The 17,242-nt window shown below is 44.7% G+C and overlaps 1 protein-coding gene across 5 annotated transcripts in view; it reads left to right on the plus strand.

The window, feature by feature from the left end:
* The window catches only part of LOC137425122 (host cell factor 1), a 148,703-nt gene that overhangs the window by 54,129 nt on the left and 77,332 nt on the right, over positions 1-17,242 (plus strand). For all 5 annotated transcript variants that reach the window (XM_068113233.2, XM_068113235.2, XM_068113236.2 and 2 more), the window contains exons 11-15: positions 2,413-2,658; positions 2,831-2,932; positions 3,231-3,474; positions 6,123-6,244; positions 6,423-6,585. In XM_068113233.2, the coding sequence (XP_067969334.2) occupies positions 2,413-2,658; positions 2,831-2,932; positions 3,231-3,474; positions 6,123-6,244; positions 6,423-6,585 (877 nt within the window). The remainder of the gene's footprint in view (positions 1-2,412; positions 2,659-2,830; positions 2,933-3,230; positions 3,475-6,122; positions 6,245-6,422; positions 6,586-17,242) is intronic.

Consider the following 17,242-nt stretch of genomic DNA (forward strand, 5'->3'; position numbering starts at 1 on the left):
GAAGCCATGAGGTCGAAGGAACTGCCGGCAGAGCTCAGAGACAGGATTGTGTCGAGGCACAGATCTAGGGAAGCCTACAAAAATATTTCTGCTGCATTGAAGGTTCCCAAAAGCACAGTGACCTCCATAATTCTTAAATGGAAGAAGTTTGGAACAACCAGGACTCTTCCTAGAGCTGGCCGCCCGGCCAAACTGAGCAATCGGGGGAGAAGGGCCTTGGTACTAAAGGTGACCAAGAACCCGATGGTCACTCTGGGTGAGCTCCAGAGATCCTGTGTGGAGATGGGAGAAACTTCCAGAAGGACAACCGTCACTGCAACACTCCACCGATCTGGGCTTTATGGCAGAGTGGCCAGACGGAAGCCTCTCCTCAGTGAAAGACGCATGAAAGCCCGCTTGGAGTTTGCAAAAAAGCACCTAAAGGACTCTCAGACCGTGAGAAACAAGATTCTGTGGGCACACTACCTATGCAATTCTACACAAGTTTGGCCGGGTTGTTGAGAGGTGTAGGACGCTCATTCATGGCTATGGGAAGTGCTTGACTGCAGTTTTTGTTGTTTGTTTATTATTTTTTGTATGCAAGATCGAGGCTCGTGTAAGAGCTAAAATTATTTTGTCCAAAGGCTGTACTACCAAATATTAAGTCTACGGTGTCAATAATTTTGTCAGTCATTTCTGTTTATTTTCTGATTTGAAACGATATATTAAGTTCTTAATCTGAAACAAAGTTCTGTAATATTAACAGTGAAATAAAGAATTGTGGAGACCAAATACTTTCGTCAACTTCAACTTATTTGAAGAGAAAATTGTGTTATTTGAAAAAAGTGCAAGGGTGCCAATATTTTTGGCCACGACTATTATGATGCAAAGACGAAATGATTAGATTTTGGTGTCAAAGGTCAGAGATCATGTCAGATGAAAATGAGATGCTTGAGAACAGCTGAAAGGATGTAAATCAAACTTGGCACAAGTATGTGTGATGATGTAATACTATTGTTGGGGGCATATCGGTCGACGTTGCGATTCTATTTATTATTTAGTCTTGAGCGTAGCGTTACCTATTTTGTTTTGTTAAATTTCCTTGCGGTGAGATCAAACAAAAACAAAATGGCTAACCCTGCAATTACAACTGAATGATTAGACTAACGTGGCTAGTCAAACAGACATAACATGCCAGGTTTCCATTAGCTTGTCATATTATGATATTGGAGTGCTCTCATGGTACAATATGCTCACAGAAATTAGTATGATCAGAGCACTATTGCGGTTCGATGGTTTCAGTGCGTGGAGCACTTGGTATGTCTTAAATTACTGTGAGCCTAAATCTTGGCAGAACATGCTCTCCATGTCAGCTTAGTGGGACTGATTTGCCATGAATCGTTGAGCCGTCTCAAAGATATGTGCTGCTATGATCAGGGATGTCAAACGTCGGTGGAAAATGACATTTTAAAAAATCCAATGCCTCATAAATTTTGCCTTTTCCACGTTGAGCTCAAATATGAAAGTTTTTAAAAAACCAAAAAAAACCCCCACCTTTTAGAGGCCATTTTTCCCCACAGAGCAGGGGCTGGCCTTTTTCGGGCACCGTGGTCCCCTTTTTGAAGCAATGTTTTATGGCCGGATGCCCTCCCTGCCGCCAACCCTGTTCGTCGCCTCTTCCGACACACAGGGAATTACCAGTGAACTGGTACTCAATTTGCCGACCTCGGAAGGATGACAGGCCACTAAAATAAGATATTTACATCACTAAAATATTTACTGCACTAAAATAAGAGGAAGCTTTGATTGACAGTCCTGGTGGTTGTATTATGTTGCAGCGGCATGACTAAATTTCATGCCAAAAAAAAAATCTAAATCCATATCGGTGGCATTGTCTTTCTTGTCAAGGAATTAGACGAGACTCACGTGGTTGCAGCAATACATGATCCAGAAAAAAAGTTTGCACTGCCAGGTTAACTACACCATTGTCAAGTGTAAAAAAAAAAAAACCACAAAATCTAATGTAAAGTTTAAAAGAATGCTTGAACGTTTCCATTGAGATTTTGATTGCAGTAGCTTAAGGATACAATAAATGAAACCATAATATCGCCATTTATACAAGAATAGTGTTTTATACAGATTATAAATACTATACCAAAATTGCTGTCAAGTACTTGACATTACTTGAAGCTAAACGCTTGAAACATTTCACAACCGAACAAGAGAGAGAATTCAACAAGGCAAAGCTTTGCCAGAGTATATAGATTACAGTAGATCTGAAAATCAGTGTGGACTCATTCACTCATTGACACACACCACTGTTACATAAGCCTTTTGTGTCCCTTTGATGTGTGCCACCCATGAGAACATGCATATCAATCAGGATGTCATTTTCTTTGCAAATTTGTTGATCCTTTTGTGGTGCTAATGCAGGCCACAAAGATGCTGAAGACTGCAGTGGCCCAAGCTGTGACCTCCAGCTCTGGCCTGATGCAGGGGGCTGCAGTCTCAACAATCTCTCCATCGCGGCCGATAATAGCGGTGCACAAGGCAGGTGCTGGGACAGTGACTCAGAATGCACATCTGGTAACTACAGTTGTGACGACCGTGGTGGGTGGCGTGACAAAGACTATCACGCTGGTGAATAGTCCGCTTTCAGTTGCTGGTGGAGGAACACTGGTAGGTTTGGTGAGGTGTGTGTGTGTGTGTGTGTGTGTGTGTGTGTGTGTGTGTGTGTGTGCGTGCGTGCGTGCGTGCGTGCGTGTGTGTGTGTGTGTGAGATTAAGTGACAGTTAAATGCGGAAGTTGAATCTTACTGTACTAATTTTTTTCTTTTTAATTCCTTTGACAGATTTCGAACCTCGGCAAGGTGATGTCCTTGGTACACACAAAGTCGATGCCCTCGCTGATGTCTGGCCAAACATCGGCTGGCTCTGTTGCGCAGTTTCTTCAGGTGACCTGCTATTGGAGTTTAGTTGCATGGTTATTGAAAAAATGGTCGCATGGTTATTGAATGAATGAATGAATGAATGATCGTTTCAAGGCCATTTTCCCCGCTAGAGCGGGGGTTAGCCTTGCGGGCCGATGCCATTCCTGACGCCAACCCTTGGTCGCCTCTTCGATGCGCAGGGATACGGTGTACCTATTCTAAACCGGGGTGCACACCGGGAGATTATTGGTTATTGCCGTTAGCTAATGATTATAATTTCACAATATATTCTTGAGTGAGGGGTTATCTTGTCTCAATACAGAGTAAGGGCTCCCTTCCTGCTGGCACTACTATCCTGAAGCTTGTGACATCAGCAGATGGAAAACCAGCGACTATTTTGAGCACCACGCAAGGGCTGGGGGTTGGGCCAAGACAACAAAACCTTTTGGGGCTGGGTACGGGCGGGTCGGCAGCAGTTGTTGCTGCTAGCGCAGGCCACGTTGGGAAGGTCGGCAGCCCAACCATCATCAAGACCATCCCGGTATCTGCATTGCTGTCACAGACAGGTAGGTACAGCATGTAGGGTTTGTTTATTGCATTGTGCAAACCTGGGATTAGTGCAACTTCTATTTTTATCAATCTATAGTGCTGGATGAGCTGTTGAGGATGCACTTCTAAATTCTTTTCAACCTCACTATTCATGCATGTAACATGTTTTCAAGCATATATTTCCATTTGTGTGTATGTGTGTGTCCCTTGAATGGGTGAGAAGAAAGTAAAATAACTGAAACTGTTGCCCTTGACGCAGGGTTTGTACGTAGCCTGGAAATCCGTGAATAGCATGGAATTTTTTGCCCTCAAATTCAAGGCATTGAAAGCATAGATTTTTTTAAATTTCAAAAGAGCCTGGAAAAGGCATGAAAAATTAAAAAGGGAAATACTCGTGACTTTTTTTCATGGTTTAAATGCCGGAAGCAATGATTTTGTGTAATCGCTGAAAATGGACAGAATTCACTGAATCTTTGACTTGAAACGGAAAACTGATTCTGACATGGGACTCATCGGGAAATACACCAAGAAGGGTTTCCGCTGGATAAGAGGGGTGGAAAAACGCAGGTGGGCAAGGAATGCTTTGCCCCACCCCTTTTGAAAAGAGTCTACGGGAAGAAGCTTGAAGATAACATGGCAGAATGTATTTTTGAATGCAGAATTTGGCTTTTTAAAATGAGAAAAAGCACTGTTTGTACGAGGACGAATCTTGCATTGAGAAAGCCAAGAAGGCAAATCGCGGTTGCAAAGCTAGGTGGACAAACATTGAGTGCTTGCATTGCAATGTGTCAGGCATTAATGTGTATGAAGGAGTGGTGAGCTGTGTCAAAATGTAGTGTACTTTGAGCCATTGCTGATAATGTTCCTGTAGCTTGTTTTAAATACTGTACCATCTTTCTGATAACAAAAATGTTTAAAAACTATTTACATTCCTAATATATCTGAAAGGTCATCCCACAAAGTAATTCAAACAAGTACAGATACATTCAAAGTACACCGCCCCCATGCCAAATAAATAACATATCCTCCAGTGCGCGACATTATCGGGGCGCCTTGGGCGCCCAGCAATGCTGCCGTGCAGCACAGAGACAGTATTTGGAGGGAGAGATTTACAATAATAGTAAATAAATAAATAGATAAATAATCATAAAATCATTAATTTCTTAATCAATTGGCTAATGGCATACCTAAACCACCATTGTTTCATCCAAAGCTAACTTTTTGAAAATAGAATTATGAATTAATCAATAAATAAATAATAAATCGATTATGTGATTAATCAATAAATCAAAAACATCCTTGATAGCCACATCACTTGGTCACTGTCATGTCCAAATATCAGCTTCCTAGCTCAAAAGGTGCCTGAGATATTGCCCAGATGAGAAAGAAATTAAATAAATGATTAATAATATTAAAATTAATAAATAATGATCATAAAATAATTAATTTCTTAATCAATTGGCTAATAGCATACCTAAACCACCACCGTTTCATCCGAATCTAACTTTTGAAAATTAATCAAACCAATAATAATGAATCGATTAATCAATAAATCAAAAATACCATTTACAGCCAAATCACTTGGTCATTGCCGTGTCCAAATATCAGCTTTTCCTAGCTCAAAAGGTGCTTGAGATATTGCCCAGATGAGAAAGAAAGTAAATAGGTCATTCATAAATTGATAATAATTAAGTAATTAATTAATTGATTAATCAATAAAAGAAACCGTTTTTGCCCAAGCACGTGCTCACTATTGTCCTGAAATTTCAGCTTCTTAGCTCAAAGGATGGCTGAGATATTGCCCGGACAAACAAACAAACAAGAAAGAAAGAAAGAAAGAAACCGGAATGAAAACTTCAGAAAAAAAACAGAAAACTCACCCCTTCCCACGCCTCAACCCCCCAAGCCCTCTACCTCCCACAGATCTCCCGATGTCCCTGCTCTCAAATGTTGTACTTGTGTGCTTCCCCCTCTCTCCCCATCTTGTCTCCCGCTCCCTTTATTTTGTCCGATGTGTCCGTTTTTTTTTGTTTGTTTTTTTGTCATTAATGTTAGCTCTTACACGAGCCTCAATCTTGTATACAAAAAAATACAAAAAACGGAGTAGTCCCTTTCAGCATCCTTCAGTGCCTGGCGATGACGTCATACAGCGCCTGGAGATGGAATAGGAAAGGAACGGTGTACAATACTATGCACTAAACATCTCATTAATATGCAGGACCCTGGAAGTACCGCAGGCAGGCAATGCATTGAGTGTCAGGGAGGAATTAGCACCTCTATTGTTCTTGCTGACAGTTTTGCTAACCACCGTAGTTTATTTTGCTTCGTATTGTATGCCAAATAGACGTCTATGAATGAAGGAACGAAAACGGGGAAAATTAGCCAAATCGACTTGTAGACCAAAAAAATACAGTACATCATTTCAAGCTTATTTTAGATGTCAAAAGGTAAAACAAAATTTGGAGGAATTAGTTTAAACTATCTCCTGTACATAGATTGACACTTGTGGAAGAGCTAAAGAACAAATGTAAGATTGTATACTGATAATGGAGTGCTATTTGGAATATTGATGAATAGACGATGTTAATGGTGAAGTTTTTGTTATGGCATGTTTCTCTCCAATTGTTCATGATGCCAACTACTTGTGGTGGGTGCATCTTTGCAGGCAACACTGCCTTCAAGTCACCCATCAAAATTGTTGCTACGAAGGTGGTGTCGCCAGTTACAGGAAGTCCTGCCAAGGTCATCACCGCTGTTCCAAGCCTGGCCACGGGCAGTCCCAACCTGGTATAGCTCCTCTTGAGCTCAGGCTTTACTGAAGAGTTCAACACTAGGATATACAGTGTGTACTGTAAGGACAGGAATATTGGGTATAGACTTATCTTTACCATCTCATTACCCTCTTCACAATCTGTATTAAGCCTGCTCTTCAAACTCCTTGTTATCCCCTCCACCTACTGAATAGGTTGTGCTAAAAGGTCCTGGGACTTCGAGTACCATTCTCCGAGCGGTGAGTGGTGGTCACATTGGGGCTGGAGCTGTGATGGGTGGTGTACGGCTCTTGCAGCCTGGTGGTTCGGCCACTGGAAAACCGGCGATGACAACACTTCTTCTCAAGGGATCCACCGGTGTGTCTGAGAAAGGGTTGTGAAACAGAAATACTGTTACAGATTAACATTAGCACCTCTGAAATCTCGCTCTTGCTACTCCAGCTCTGGCCATCTCGATAAAACTTTGGAATATGTAAATCATCGTTGTTGGTTTTTATCTGTCTGTGTTGCACTCCACTTTGCATTTGATTCCTCTTCTGAATAATTCTAACGGACACTTCCAAGAAGTACATCTAAACGACATTCGTCGGCCTTGTATTTCAAATGATAAGGGTTGTCAAAGTGCTTTTATTATTTAAAAATTCGGCATAGAAGCTTGCTCATGCATGTTGGGGTTGGGGGTGTTTATTTATTTATTTATTTTCTTCCTGATTTGAGCTTCCTCTTGGTGGCTTTGCATGGTACTCTCTGATATATATATATATATATATATATATATATATATATATATATATATATATATATATATATATATATATATATATATATATATGTATATATATATATATATTGTTATGGATCGCGGTTTAAGATGTTATGATGGGCCAAGCGGATGGTCCAACCGCGACCGTTACAGGATCCCCAATTGGCCCGACTCCCCCAACGTTGACCAGATCGCACCACCGATATTCAATCAGGAAACCTCTAGAGCGACCGAAAGAGAAGGAAAAGAGAAGAAGACAGAGTACGGAGGAAGAACAGATTTATTATACACACACAAGCAAAAAGAAGGAGCGACCAAAATTATTTACAAGCAATGGATGGAAGAAGCAGTCACACAGTGAATCGTTAACTTATACTATTCAATTTACTTAACCCCAGGACAACGATTAGGACAGACGACGTTCACACTTACACGGGGGATATTGCAGGCAGGTATGGCTTGAGGTGGGTTGCTGGAGAGGGAGGCAGGGTCGGAGGTAGCAGCTCTCAATTCTTCGCGTTTTTGGCGGGAAAACCCTCGGTCGCGTATCCGCTGCCGATGCTGTAGACGTCACGCGCTGGCTCGGTCACCCCTGCTCCTCTCCTGGTGGAGCCGTCTCCCTCCTCTCAGCGCGTCTCTTCAAACCTTGTTTCCTCCCCAAGCATCTCTCCTTTTTGGTTTGGAGTGTCTCTCATCTCACAGCTCACAGTTGGACCTCAAACATCCGGGGCCTTCGCTCAAACCTGACTGATCTCTCCATACAGGTTGCTTCTGACAATCCAGACTTGATCTGCTTAACAGAGACTTTCCTCCTTCAAGATGTCTCTGATTCCTTAATATCTCTTCCTGGTTACTCCCTCCTCCGGTATGATAGACCTGAGCCTCGGCCTGGTGGTGGGGTGGCTATCTTTGTCAAAAACTCTCTTCCTCACTCTCCTTGCACTGCTCTCTTTCCTCCTCACCCGCAGGAGTACCTCTGGTTACGGCTTCCTCTCCGCTCCCACCTTTTGTTCATATGTGTTCTGTACCGTCCCCCAAACAGTGATGACTCCATCTACATTTCACTGTCTGACAACATGGACCAACTTCTATCCACTCATCCCAACTCTCTCTTCCTCATATGTGGTGACTTCAACTGTCATCATGCCACCTGGTTGGTTGTGGGTTCCTCTCTCACTAGTCATGGCATCTCAGCAAAGGACTTCTGTGACTCACTGGGATTGACACAATCTGTCAATTTCCCGACCCGGATCTCAGCCAATGGAGTATCTTCTCTTCTAGACTTGGTTATGACAAACTTCCCTGCTAATGTCTGCTGCTCTTCTTCTGCTCCAATCGGTTCTTCTGATCATGTGCTTGTCAAAGTGGACATCTCTCTGGCCATTCTCAGAGAGCCTCCTCAGCGTCGTCGAGTCTGGCATTTCACTCAGGCCGACTGGGACGGTCTTCAAGCAGCCATCAATCGTCTGGATTGGTCTCCCATCTCCACTGCCGCTGACATCAATTCTTCCTGGGAATTCTTCCAAAGCAAACTGATCTCTCTCATGCACAGATTTATCCCATCTCGCCTTCAATTGTCTTACCCTTCCTCCCGTCCATGGTACACTGAATCTTGTGGTGAGGCAGTTGCCCTGAAACAACTTGCCTTTGCCTCTTGGAAGGCTAATCCAACTGAAGGAAATCTCAGTTCCTTCCACCAAGCTCGGAACAAGTGTGTGTCTACCCTCAGGAGTGCCAGGAAGCACTATCTCTCCTCACTCAAGAATGAACTCTCAAACCTGTCTCCTTCCTCCAAATCCTGGTGGCGTCTGGTCAAATCCGTTTCTGGTGTTTGTTCCCCCTCCATCCCCTCCCTTACCTCAAATGGCCACACAGTTGACATCGCACGTGACAAAGCCGAATGCCTCAACTCTGTGTTTGCCTCGAAATCCTTAGTCCCAAACCCATCTCTCTCTGTTCCCTCCTTTCCCAGTCGAACCCAACTGCTCCTGGACTCTGTGTCCTTCTCTCCTGACAAGGTGGAGGAGTTTTTGTCAAACCTCGACTCTGATTCTGCAACTGGACCAGACGGCATCAGCCCACGGGTCCTAAAATCCTGCTCTGCCGCTCTATCTCACCCTCTCTCTGTTCTTTTCACCCTATCTTTTGCTCAAGGTCATCTGCCAGCATCCTGGAAATCAGCTAACATTACCGCTTTACACAAAAAAGGTGCAAAAACAGATCCTTGCAACTACAGACCAATCAGCCTGCTCCCAATTATCAGCAAAGTCATGGAATCCATCATTGCTTCAGATATGAAATCTTTCCTCTTCTCCAATGGCTTGATCTCTGATCATCAATTTGGTTTCAGACCAGGTCACTCTACTCTGGACATGCTGCTTCTGCTGTCTCAACAATGGATGGAGGTCCTCAATGCCAAACAGGAAATCAGAGCTGTCTCCCTTGACATTTCAAGAGCCTTTGATACGGTCTGGCACCCAGCTCTGCTCACCAAACTCTCCTCCTATGGTATCCATGGAAATCTCCATGCATGGCTTGCGGACTTCCTCTCTGGTCGTAGTCAACGTGTGGCCCTGAATGGATTTCTCTCATCTCCCCTTCCTGTTCAGGCTGGAGTTCCCCAAGGAAGTGTGCTGGGCCCTGTGCTTTTTCTGGTCTTTATCAATGATCTCTCTGACTCTCTGGAAAATCCTCTCTATCTCTTTGCTGATGACTCCACTCTCTGCCGCTCCATTCCTCTTCCCTCAGATCGGCAGTCTGCAGCCTCCTCACTCTCTGAAGACCTGGACAAAATCACAGACTGGTCAAACAAGTGGAACATGTCTTTCAATCCTGCCAAATCTCACTCTCTTACTATGTCTCTCCGAAAAGATCGACTGGACAACCCTCCCATCTACTTTCTCAACAATCCTCTCCAAGAAGTTCTGTCACTCAAGCTTTTGGGTCTCACTATCTGCCATGATCTTTCTTGGGAAAACCACATTTCCAAGCTGGCCTCCAAAGCCAGTCGCCGACTGGGCATCCTCCGTCGTGCGAAGTCCTTCCTCGGCACACCTGAGCTCCTCACCACATACAAGGCTTTCATCCGCAGCTCTATGGAATACTGTTCTCCCCTATGGGCTGGTGCTCCTGCCTCACACCTGGCTCGGCTTCACGCTGTTGAATCCAAAGCTTTCAAAATCATTGGAATCTCCCGCGATGAAGCTATCTCTGAGGGCCTTTCACTCACTCACCGCAGGCAGGTAGGTGGTCTTTCTGTCTTCTACCGACTCCTCTCCGGCCTTGCTCCCCCAGCTCTCTCTGTGCTCTGTCCCCCAAATATTCCTACAGGTCGCACAAGATCTGCCAGCAACCCTCTGATGGTTAAACTGCCGAAATCTCGGCTCTCTGCTCACCTTCACTCTTTCATTCCTCTTTTCTCCCGCCTGTGGAACAAACTCCCACACTCCCTTCAATCCCTCTCCTCCCTCCAGGTCTTTAAAACAGCTGTTCACCACCATCTCTTATCTTCCCCCATCCATAACCTTGATCTTTTCTACCCCCACTAATTCACCCCAGATCCACCTTGTTTGAAATTCCAACTTATTTCCTGGAAATCCTGGCAGTGTCCATATGTTTATACCTCTCCCACCCCCCCCCCCCCTTCACATGCCTCCCCCCCTTCACATGCCTCCCCCCCAAAGCCCTCTCCCTCCCACAGATCTCTCGATGTCTCCATGTCTCTCGGTCCCTGCTCTCAAATGTTGTGTTTGTGTCCTTCCCCCTCTCTCCCCATCTTGTCTACCGCTCCCGATGTTATTTGTTTTATGTGTCTGTTTGTCTTTCTGTGTGATTAATGTTCGCTCTTTCACGAGCCTCGATCTTGTATTCAACATTCAACCCACAGCATTTAACCCCTGACTATCTCTTCTCCTTCTCCCTCCTTTTGCTTTAAATATTTCCCTATTGATTCTTGTCTTGTCTTTTTGATTCTTGTCTTATATATATGCCGTATATCGCTGCTGTTTGTTTTCTTGATTCTTGTCTTTTTGCAATTGTTGTTTTCATGTATTGTTATGCATTATGTTTTCCACTCTGTCAAAGCGCCTTTGGGCTTCTGGAAAAGCGCTATACAAAATAAATGAATTATTATTATTATTATTATTATTGTATACAAAAAAAAAAAAAAAAAAAAAAAAAAAAAAAAAAAAAAAAAAAAAATAAACAGCTCCCAGCTCATCTCTCATGTCCTCTCTCATGTCATCTCCTCTCTCCTCTCCCGAAGCAGTCCCTTCCAGTCGCTTTTATTACTCGGGGCGGAATCAAGCCGCCGGCTGCGAGGGCACGCCTACCGGGTCGCTAACCGCGGTGCTGGTTGGCTGTTAGGGCTGTCCGATTCCTCCTTTGATCATGATGACGTGCCACGCCTGTGAGTTGGCGGCTCCTACTCCCCTCTTCTCCGAGATGAGCACATGGGCAATGGCGGCTTGCGGGATTGAACACCACTCGCACCGCTTTTGAAAGGAACTTTGGAGAGCGGAGATGATTGGGGAAATTGAAAGGGGCCTACGCTTATTTCGTTTGATACAATGCAGTCAATCTAGTGGGAAACACATATTTAGCCTACATAGAATAAGGAAATAAACTATTTAAAAAGATATATCGTGGCCTGTGTGTAAGTTTCATGGAATTAACTAGGAGGACGGCTGCGACCATTATTTACATTACGAGGGTGTTACACACAACAAAACCATACTTTTCACATTCGTTACTTTCTCCAAAATTGTTACACTTCTCAAAACCGTTACCCTTCTCAAAACCGTTACACTTCTCAAATTCGTTACACTTCTCAAATTCGTTACAATATATATATATATATATATATATATATATATATATATATATATATATATATATATGTATATATATATATATATAGATATGTATGTATGTATGTATATATATATATATATATATATATATATATATATATATATATATATATATATATATATATATATATATATATATATATATATATATATATATATTGTTACGGATTCGTCACTTCCGTTGTTGTGGTTTTCACCGACTTGACATATTTCTGATATTATGTACTATTATTATCTTCAAAAGGATTATTGTTCATGAACAGTTATCAAAAGTTAAAAAGGTTAACTTTAAATGATACAGGAAACCGAACCGGAAGACGACAAGAGGGAAGAAGAAGAGGCGTGGCGAGCAAAGTCGGACAAGACGCGTGACGTCGAGCTCTGTAGCGAGCGTTGTCCAACGAAGGTTGCGAGGGAATTTTGAGTTCCTTGAAAGGACATCCTGTGATGGGTATTATCGCTGGGATTGAGAAAGCTGCGTAGTCAGGTTTAGGCTGAGATTCCGACTGATCCTTGCCTGGTCGCATCGACTCAAGTAAGAGCCGTCGGCCATTTTGAACCTCGCGCTTCGTTCACCGACAAAGGTTTTGCTACGCGTCAGCTCTTCTCAACATCCTATCGTCTGTCGGGGATGCGTGTGCGCCAATTCGTCGACCGCTTCGTCTCCAATTACGTTGCGGTTTGCTGATTGAGCTGTGAACGTGCTCCTCTGGAGGGCGCCTTTTTACAGTTTCGGCTGTGTGACTGCCATTGCCATCTGTACGGGATTCATGTTTCGACTGGACGGCGGGATTCGGGTTTCGACTGGACATCGGTCTGGCGATCGCTGGAGCGAATCAACTTCACCTTGGAGAAGGTTATAGAGAGAGACATTGAGGAGTGTCCTTTTTCACTCACTGGGAGCGCAGTGAGTTATCTGACTTTAGTTGATGGTACCATCATAAGATATATAGAGTGCACTCTGGATTGCTATTGGTTGTACCGTTATTCTTGTGTGTGATTTTTAATACAACATTTGTTCGTTTAAAATCATTGGTGTGGTTTCACTGTTGATTTCTAACACAGAATAACATAATTTTTCTGCTGTGGCTCCTCTCGGGATTCGGAGGTACACCGTGACCAGGGGGTCGGGGAGGAACACGTAACAGAAATTGGGGGCTTGTCCAATTGACTCATGGGCTCGAAATTGGGTCTTCGTCCGGGATTAAATTCCATAAATTTCGTCCGGGAAAGAATTCCCTAACATTCCCAGAATTCCCAAATTTAGAATTTTTCCAACATTCCCAAATTTTTCAAAAAATGTGAAAAATTTTGTGTGAAGGTTAACAGGTGTTAACGGATAGTCACCATGGTGTTTGACGCAGGAGAGTTTGCGGCATCCCCTAGTGAGGCACAGTTCCAAGTATTAAAAAAATCGGACCTCTTGATATTGGCCAGACATTTCAGGGTGGCATAGTTCTATTCAGGGTGGCATAGTTCCGAACCCGAAGGATCGGTAGCCGACACAATTTCGGTCTTCGAGGCCAGCCGATAGGCACAGTGTGACCAGAAGGGACGAGGTTCTCCTGACCACGTGGCCCTCGACTTGGTGGGGTTTGTCCGCACAATGTGGGCGCATCAGGATGAACTTTAGCCGGGGAGCGTTTGGGCGCCCCGGTCTGATACTGCCGCCCACGCGCATAACAACGTGTGAGTGCACGTGGGTCCCGGCGGTCCCACTGGCCTAGCGCTACCATGTTTAGACAGCGAAATCCGTCCCCGGACACCGGCGCCTACTCCCGAAAGTTGAGAGGGTAACGGCGTCAGGCACGGTAGGACACCCGCGGAGCCCCGGCGGACCAGGGACGCGCGAGCCTACGCGTTAGCGTGCTACGGCGGAATCAACGGCTTCGGCCCGGTCGCACCGGAAATGAACTGGTTCGACGCCCGCGCTGGCGAGGTCGCGGGCGACTGAGATGTATTAACAAATTAATTAATTAATTTGAGACGTCCAATTTCTAGTGTTTGGAAATTTGGAAGAGCTTGATCCTAGCCTTTCCCTTGCGAGGGCAAGGAGGAACTTAACACTTGACACTTAAGCTTAGTTTGAAGTACACCCTGACCAGCGCTCACGGTGTGACGGCAAGGCAACCAGAAGGGACGAGGTTCTCCTGACCACGTGGCCCTCGATCTGGGAAGCGAGAGGCGTTCCATTAGTGGACGCGCCCCTCACGCCCGACTTTTGGGCGGCCCCGGCAGGTCGTTTGTTTTGACGTTCCGTGACGGGCCCCGCACCCCCACCTCCGGGGCGACCGGGCGACCGGAATGAATCCCGGTGTCCCGATCCGAACCTTCAGAGCGGGCCGGCTGGGGAGTGACTGGCACCCCGTACCTGTACTTTCCGTTCCTGCGGTCCCAAATACCGGAACCACCCGAATACCACTTTATTCGACAAAATGAGGTGCGGCCTACAGCCTTAGAAAACCAACCCTATATAAGTCAATACCTCCAACGACTACAACGCAGTTATCCGCAATTTTATATAAGTTAATATTTTTCCATAAGTCGGTCAATATTTGTCCGATTTTCGCAAAATAAAGGTTGTCCTTACTGACCTAGTGGTGTTCCTATCTACCATAAGTAACCCGGTGAACCGATTCAAAATGGCCCCTCGCTACGATTTTCCACGATCACATTTTATTTTCACCACTTCAAATCGACCGAATTTCACCAAATAAGATACCAGACATTGGTGGTGGAGTCTCTGGTGGAACAAGGAACATGGAAAGAGGTAGCCTTGGATTGGTTACCCAAGGAACAAGAAAATGTGGAGCTCTGGAAACTGGAGATGCAATTGCAGAGCCAGCAAAGGTTAGAAGAGAAAAAAGCAGAGGAAAGGAGAGCTGCATGGGAACTCGAAGAGAAAAGGGAAAAGCAGAGGAGAGAAAAGCCAAAAGGGAGTTAAGGGAACATGAAATGGCGCTTCAGCAGGAAATTTAATTAAAGGAGCTGGATTTAATGAAAGAACGGGGAGAGGTACCATCCATGCCAGCTGGTTCGACAACTAGTCAGAACACCTGGGATGTTGGTAGACATGTGAGGCTGGTTCCACCCTTCAATGAAAAGGAGGTAGCCAATTTTTTTTCACACTTTGAGAAAGTGGCTCAAATGCTAAAATGGCCTGAGTCCTGGACCATGTTTGTGCAAAGTGTTCTGGTGGGTAAAGCTCAAGATATTTATTCGGCTTTACCGATTGACCAATGTGCAGATTAGGAGATAGTGAAGAAAACCATTCTCAAAGCCTATGAATTGGTCCCTGAAGCTTACCGGCAAAAATTCCGGAATGCCAGGAAGAGGGAGAGTGAGACCCATGTGGAGTTTGCCAGAATGAAAGAAACCATGTTTGATCGGTGGTGTGATTCAAAAGGGGTTGGGAAAGACTTCGAACTATTGCGACAATTGATCCTGGTGGAGGAATTCCAACAGTGTGTCCACGAGGACATTAAAGTACATCTGGAGGAAAGGAAAGTACCAAAGTTGTATGAGGCACTGAGGCAGCAACCATGGCAGATGACTATGCCTTAACACACAGGATGGGGTTCCACAAACCTAACTTTTTGCCTAGACTTAGCCAGGGGAGTTATGGTACATCCGGGGCAGAGAACGAAAATTCATGGGGGTGGCCTCGAGATGACTATGAGGACAACTGACCGCGACTTTTATAGATCAGAAGACAACAGTTCCAAGGCAGACTTATCTTCCGGGGGGCTCGAGGCAGACCGCAAGTTTCTCCTCCGGATCTACTTGTGCCTCTTGCAATAAACGTGGACGCGTGAGGTCCCAATGTTATGCCCTGGAAAGGAACAATCAGGAGCGGAGTCAGACTAGTACAACTCCGAATGCCATGGCAAATGTGAGAAATAGCCCTCAAAAGGGTTACCAACCATTTATTTCAGAGGGGTTTGTGTCATTGGATGGAGAATCGACTAACCAGAGACCTGTTAGGGTATTGAGGGACACAGGAGCACATCAATCATTAATGCTTGAAGGCATTTTACCGTTGTCAGAGAAGACGGCAACTGGTGGTAGTGTTCGTTTACAGGGGATTGGTGGCTGTGTTAGAGCTCCACTTCATGTCATCCATTTAGAGTCTGATTTGGTGTCGGGACCGGTCACCGTAGGTTTACAAGCCACTCTTCCTGTAGAAGGAGGATCTTTTGTTATCGGGAATGATTTGGCCGGTGGTCAAGTTTCTGGTAACCCGATGGTTGTTAGAAAGCCTAGTTTGGAAAATAACCCCACACCAGTCAGGGATGGTGGCAAATTTGGCAAGCTATTTGTAGGTGGACTGAACTTCAAAACAAAGAAAGAAGTTCTGACCTCTGTCTTCAGCAAATATGGACTGCTTTTGGAAGTGCGGCTGGTAAAAGACAGGGAAACGCAAAAGTCAAGAGGGTTTGGCTTTGTCACGTTTGAAAACACAAAGGACGCCAAAGAGGCAGAGAAGGATTGGAATGGCAAGGATTTGGATGGTCGGACCATAGCCGTAGAGAAGGCAGGCCGTAGACGTCGAGGGGGCTACGGAAGAGGAAAACGTGGCGGTAGTTTTGGTGGTGGCCGCAGTCGATATTACCATGGAGGCTCCCAGAGTTACGGCAGCTCCCGAAGGAATGATTATCAGGGTAGTGGCCGAGAAGGAGACCGCTATTCACGTGACTACATTGACAAGCGGTCCAACCGTTATTATTACGAAAGTTAGAAAGAGTTGAAGCACTGAATGCTGCAGCGCAGCCGAGCCAAAATTCCTACACGGATTAACCGTGAACGCCACGTTCCTAAAGGCGTCCATGTGGTGAACTTTCCGACACGGATTAACCGTGAACTCCACGTTCCTAAAGGCGTCCATTTAGTGAACTTTCCTGCATGGACTAACCGTGAACTCCACGTTCCTAAAGGCGTCCATATAGTGAATACTTCCAGGCCTCACCATGGAACCTGGCTTTCAGCTCGGCCTCCTGGGAAAAGTGCTATAGATTTGCTGGACTTTGGGTTTTTGATCACAACCCCTTAACCTTCATTCAAAAGAAATGAAAAGTAAAATCAGAGGGTGATGAGATGGAGTTTGGCTTTGCAGGAGTCCAACTGGGAAATTGAACATGTGAAGGGCAGGGACACTGTCGTTGCTGATGCTTTGTCCAGAGTGAATTAACTTTGGAAATCTCTGGGGGTTGTGTGAAATTTTGTCGCTTTATTTTTGGGAGATTGATAATTGTTGCTCACGGGAATTGATGATTTGGTTGTGAGTTTACTGTTGTTTGCTTAAAGGGTGTGCCTGCAAAGAAAGTTTTCGCTGTGTTCAAACTTTTTTTTGAGGGGGGGAAGTGTTATGGATTCGTCACTT

Source organism: Myxine glutinosa, chromosome 4, assembly GCF_964187855.1.
Source record: "Myxine glutinosa chromosome 4, kmMyxGlut1.1, whole genome shotgun sequence".
Classification (NCBI taxonomy): Eukaryota; Metazoa; Chordata; class Myxini; order Myxiniformes; family Myxinidae; genus Myxine; species Myxine glutinosa.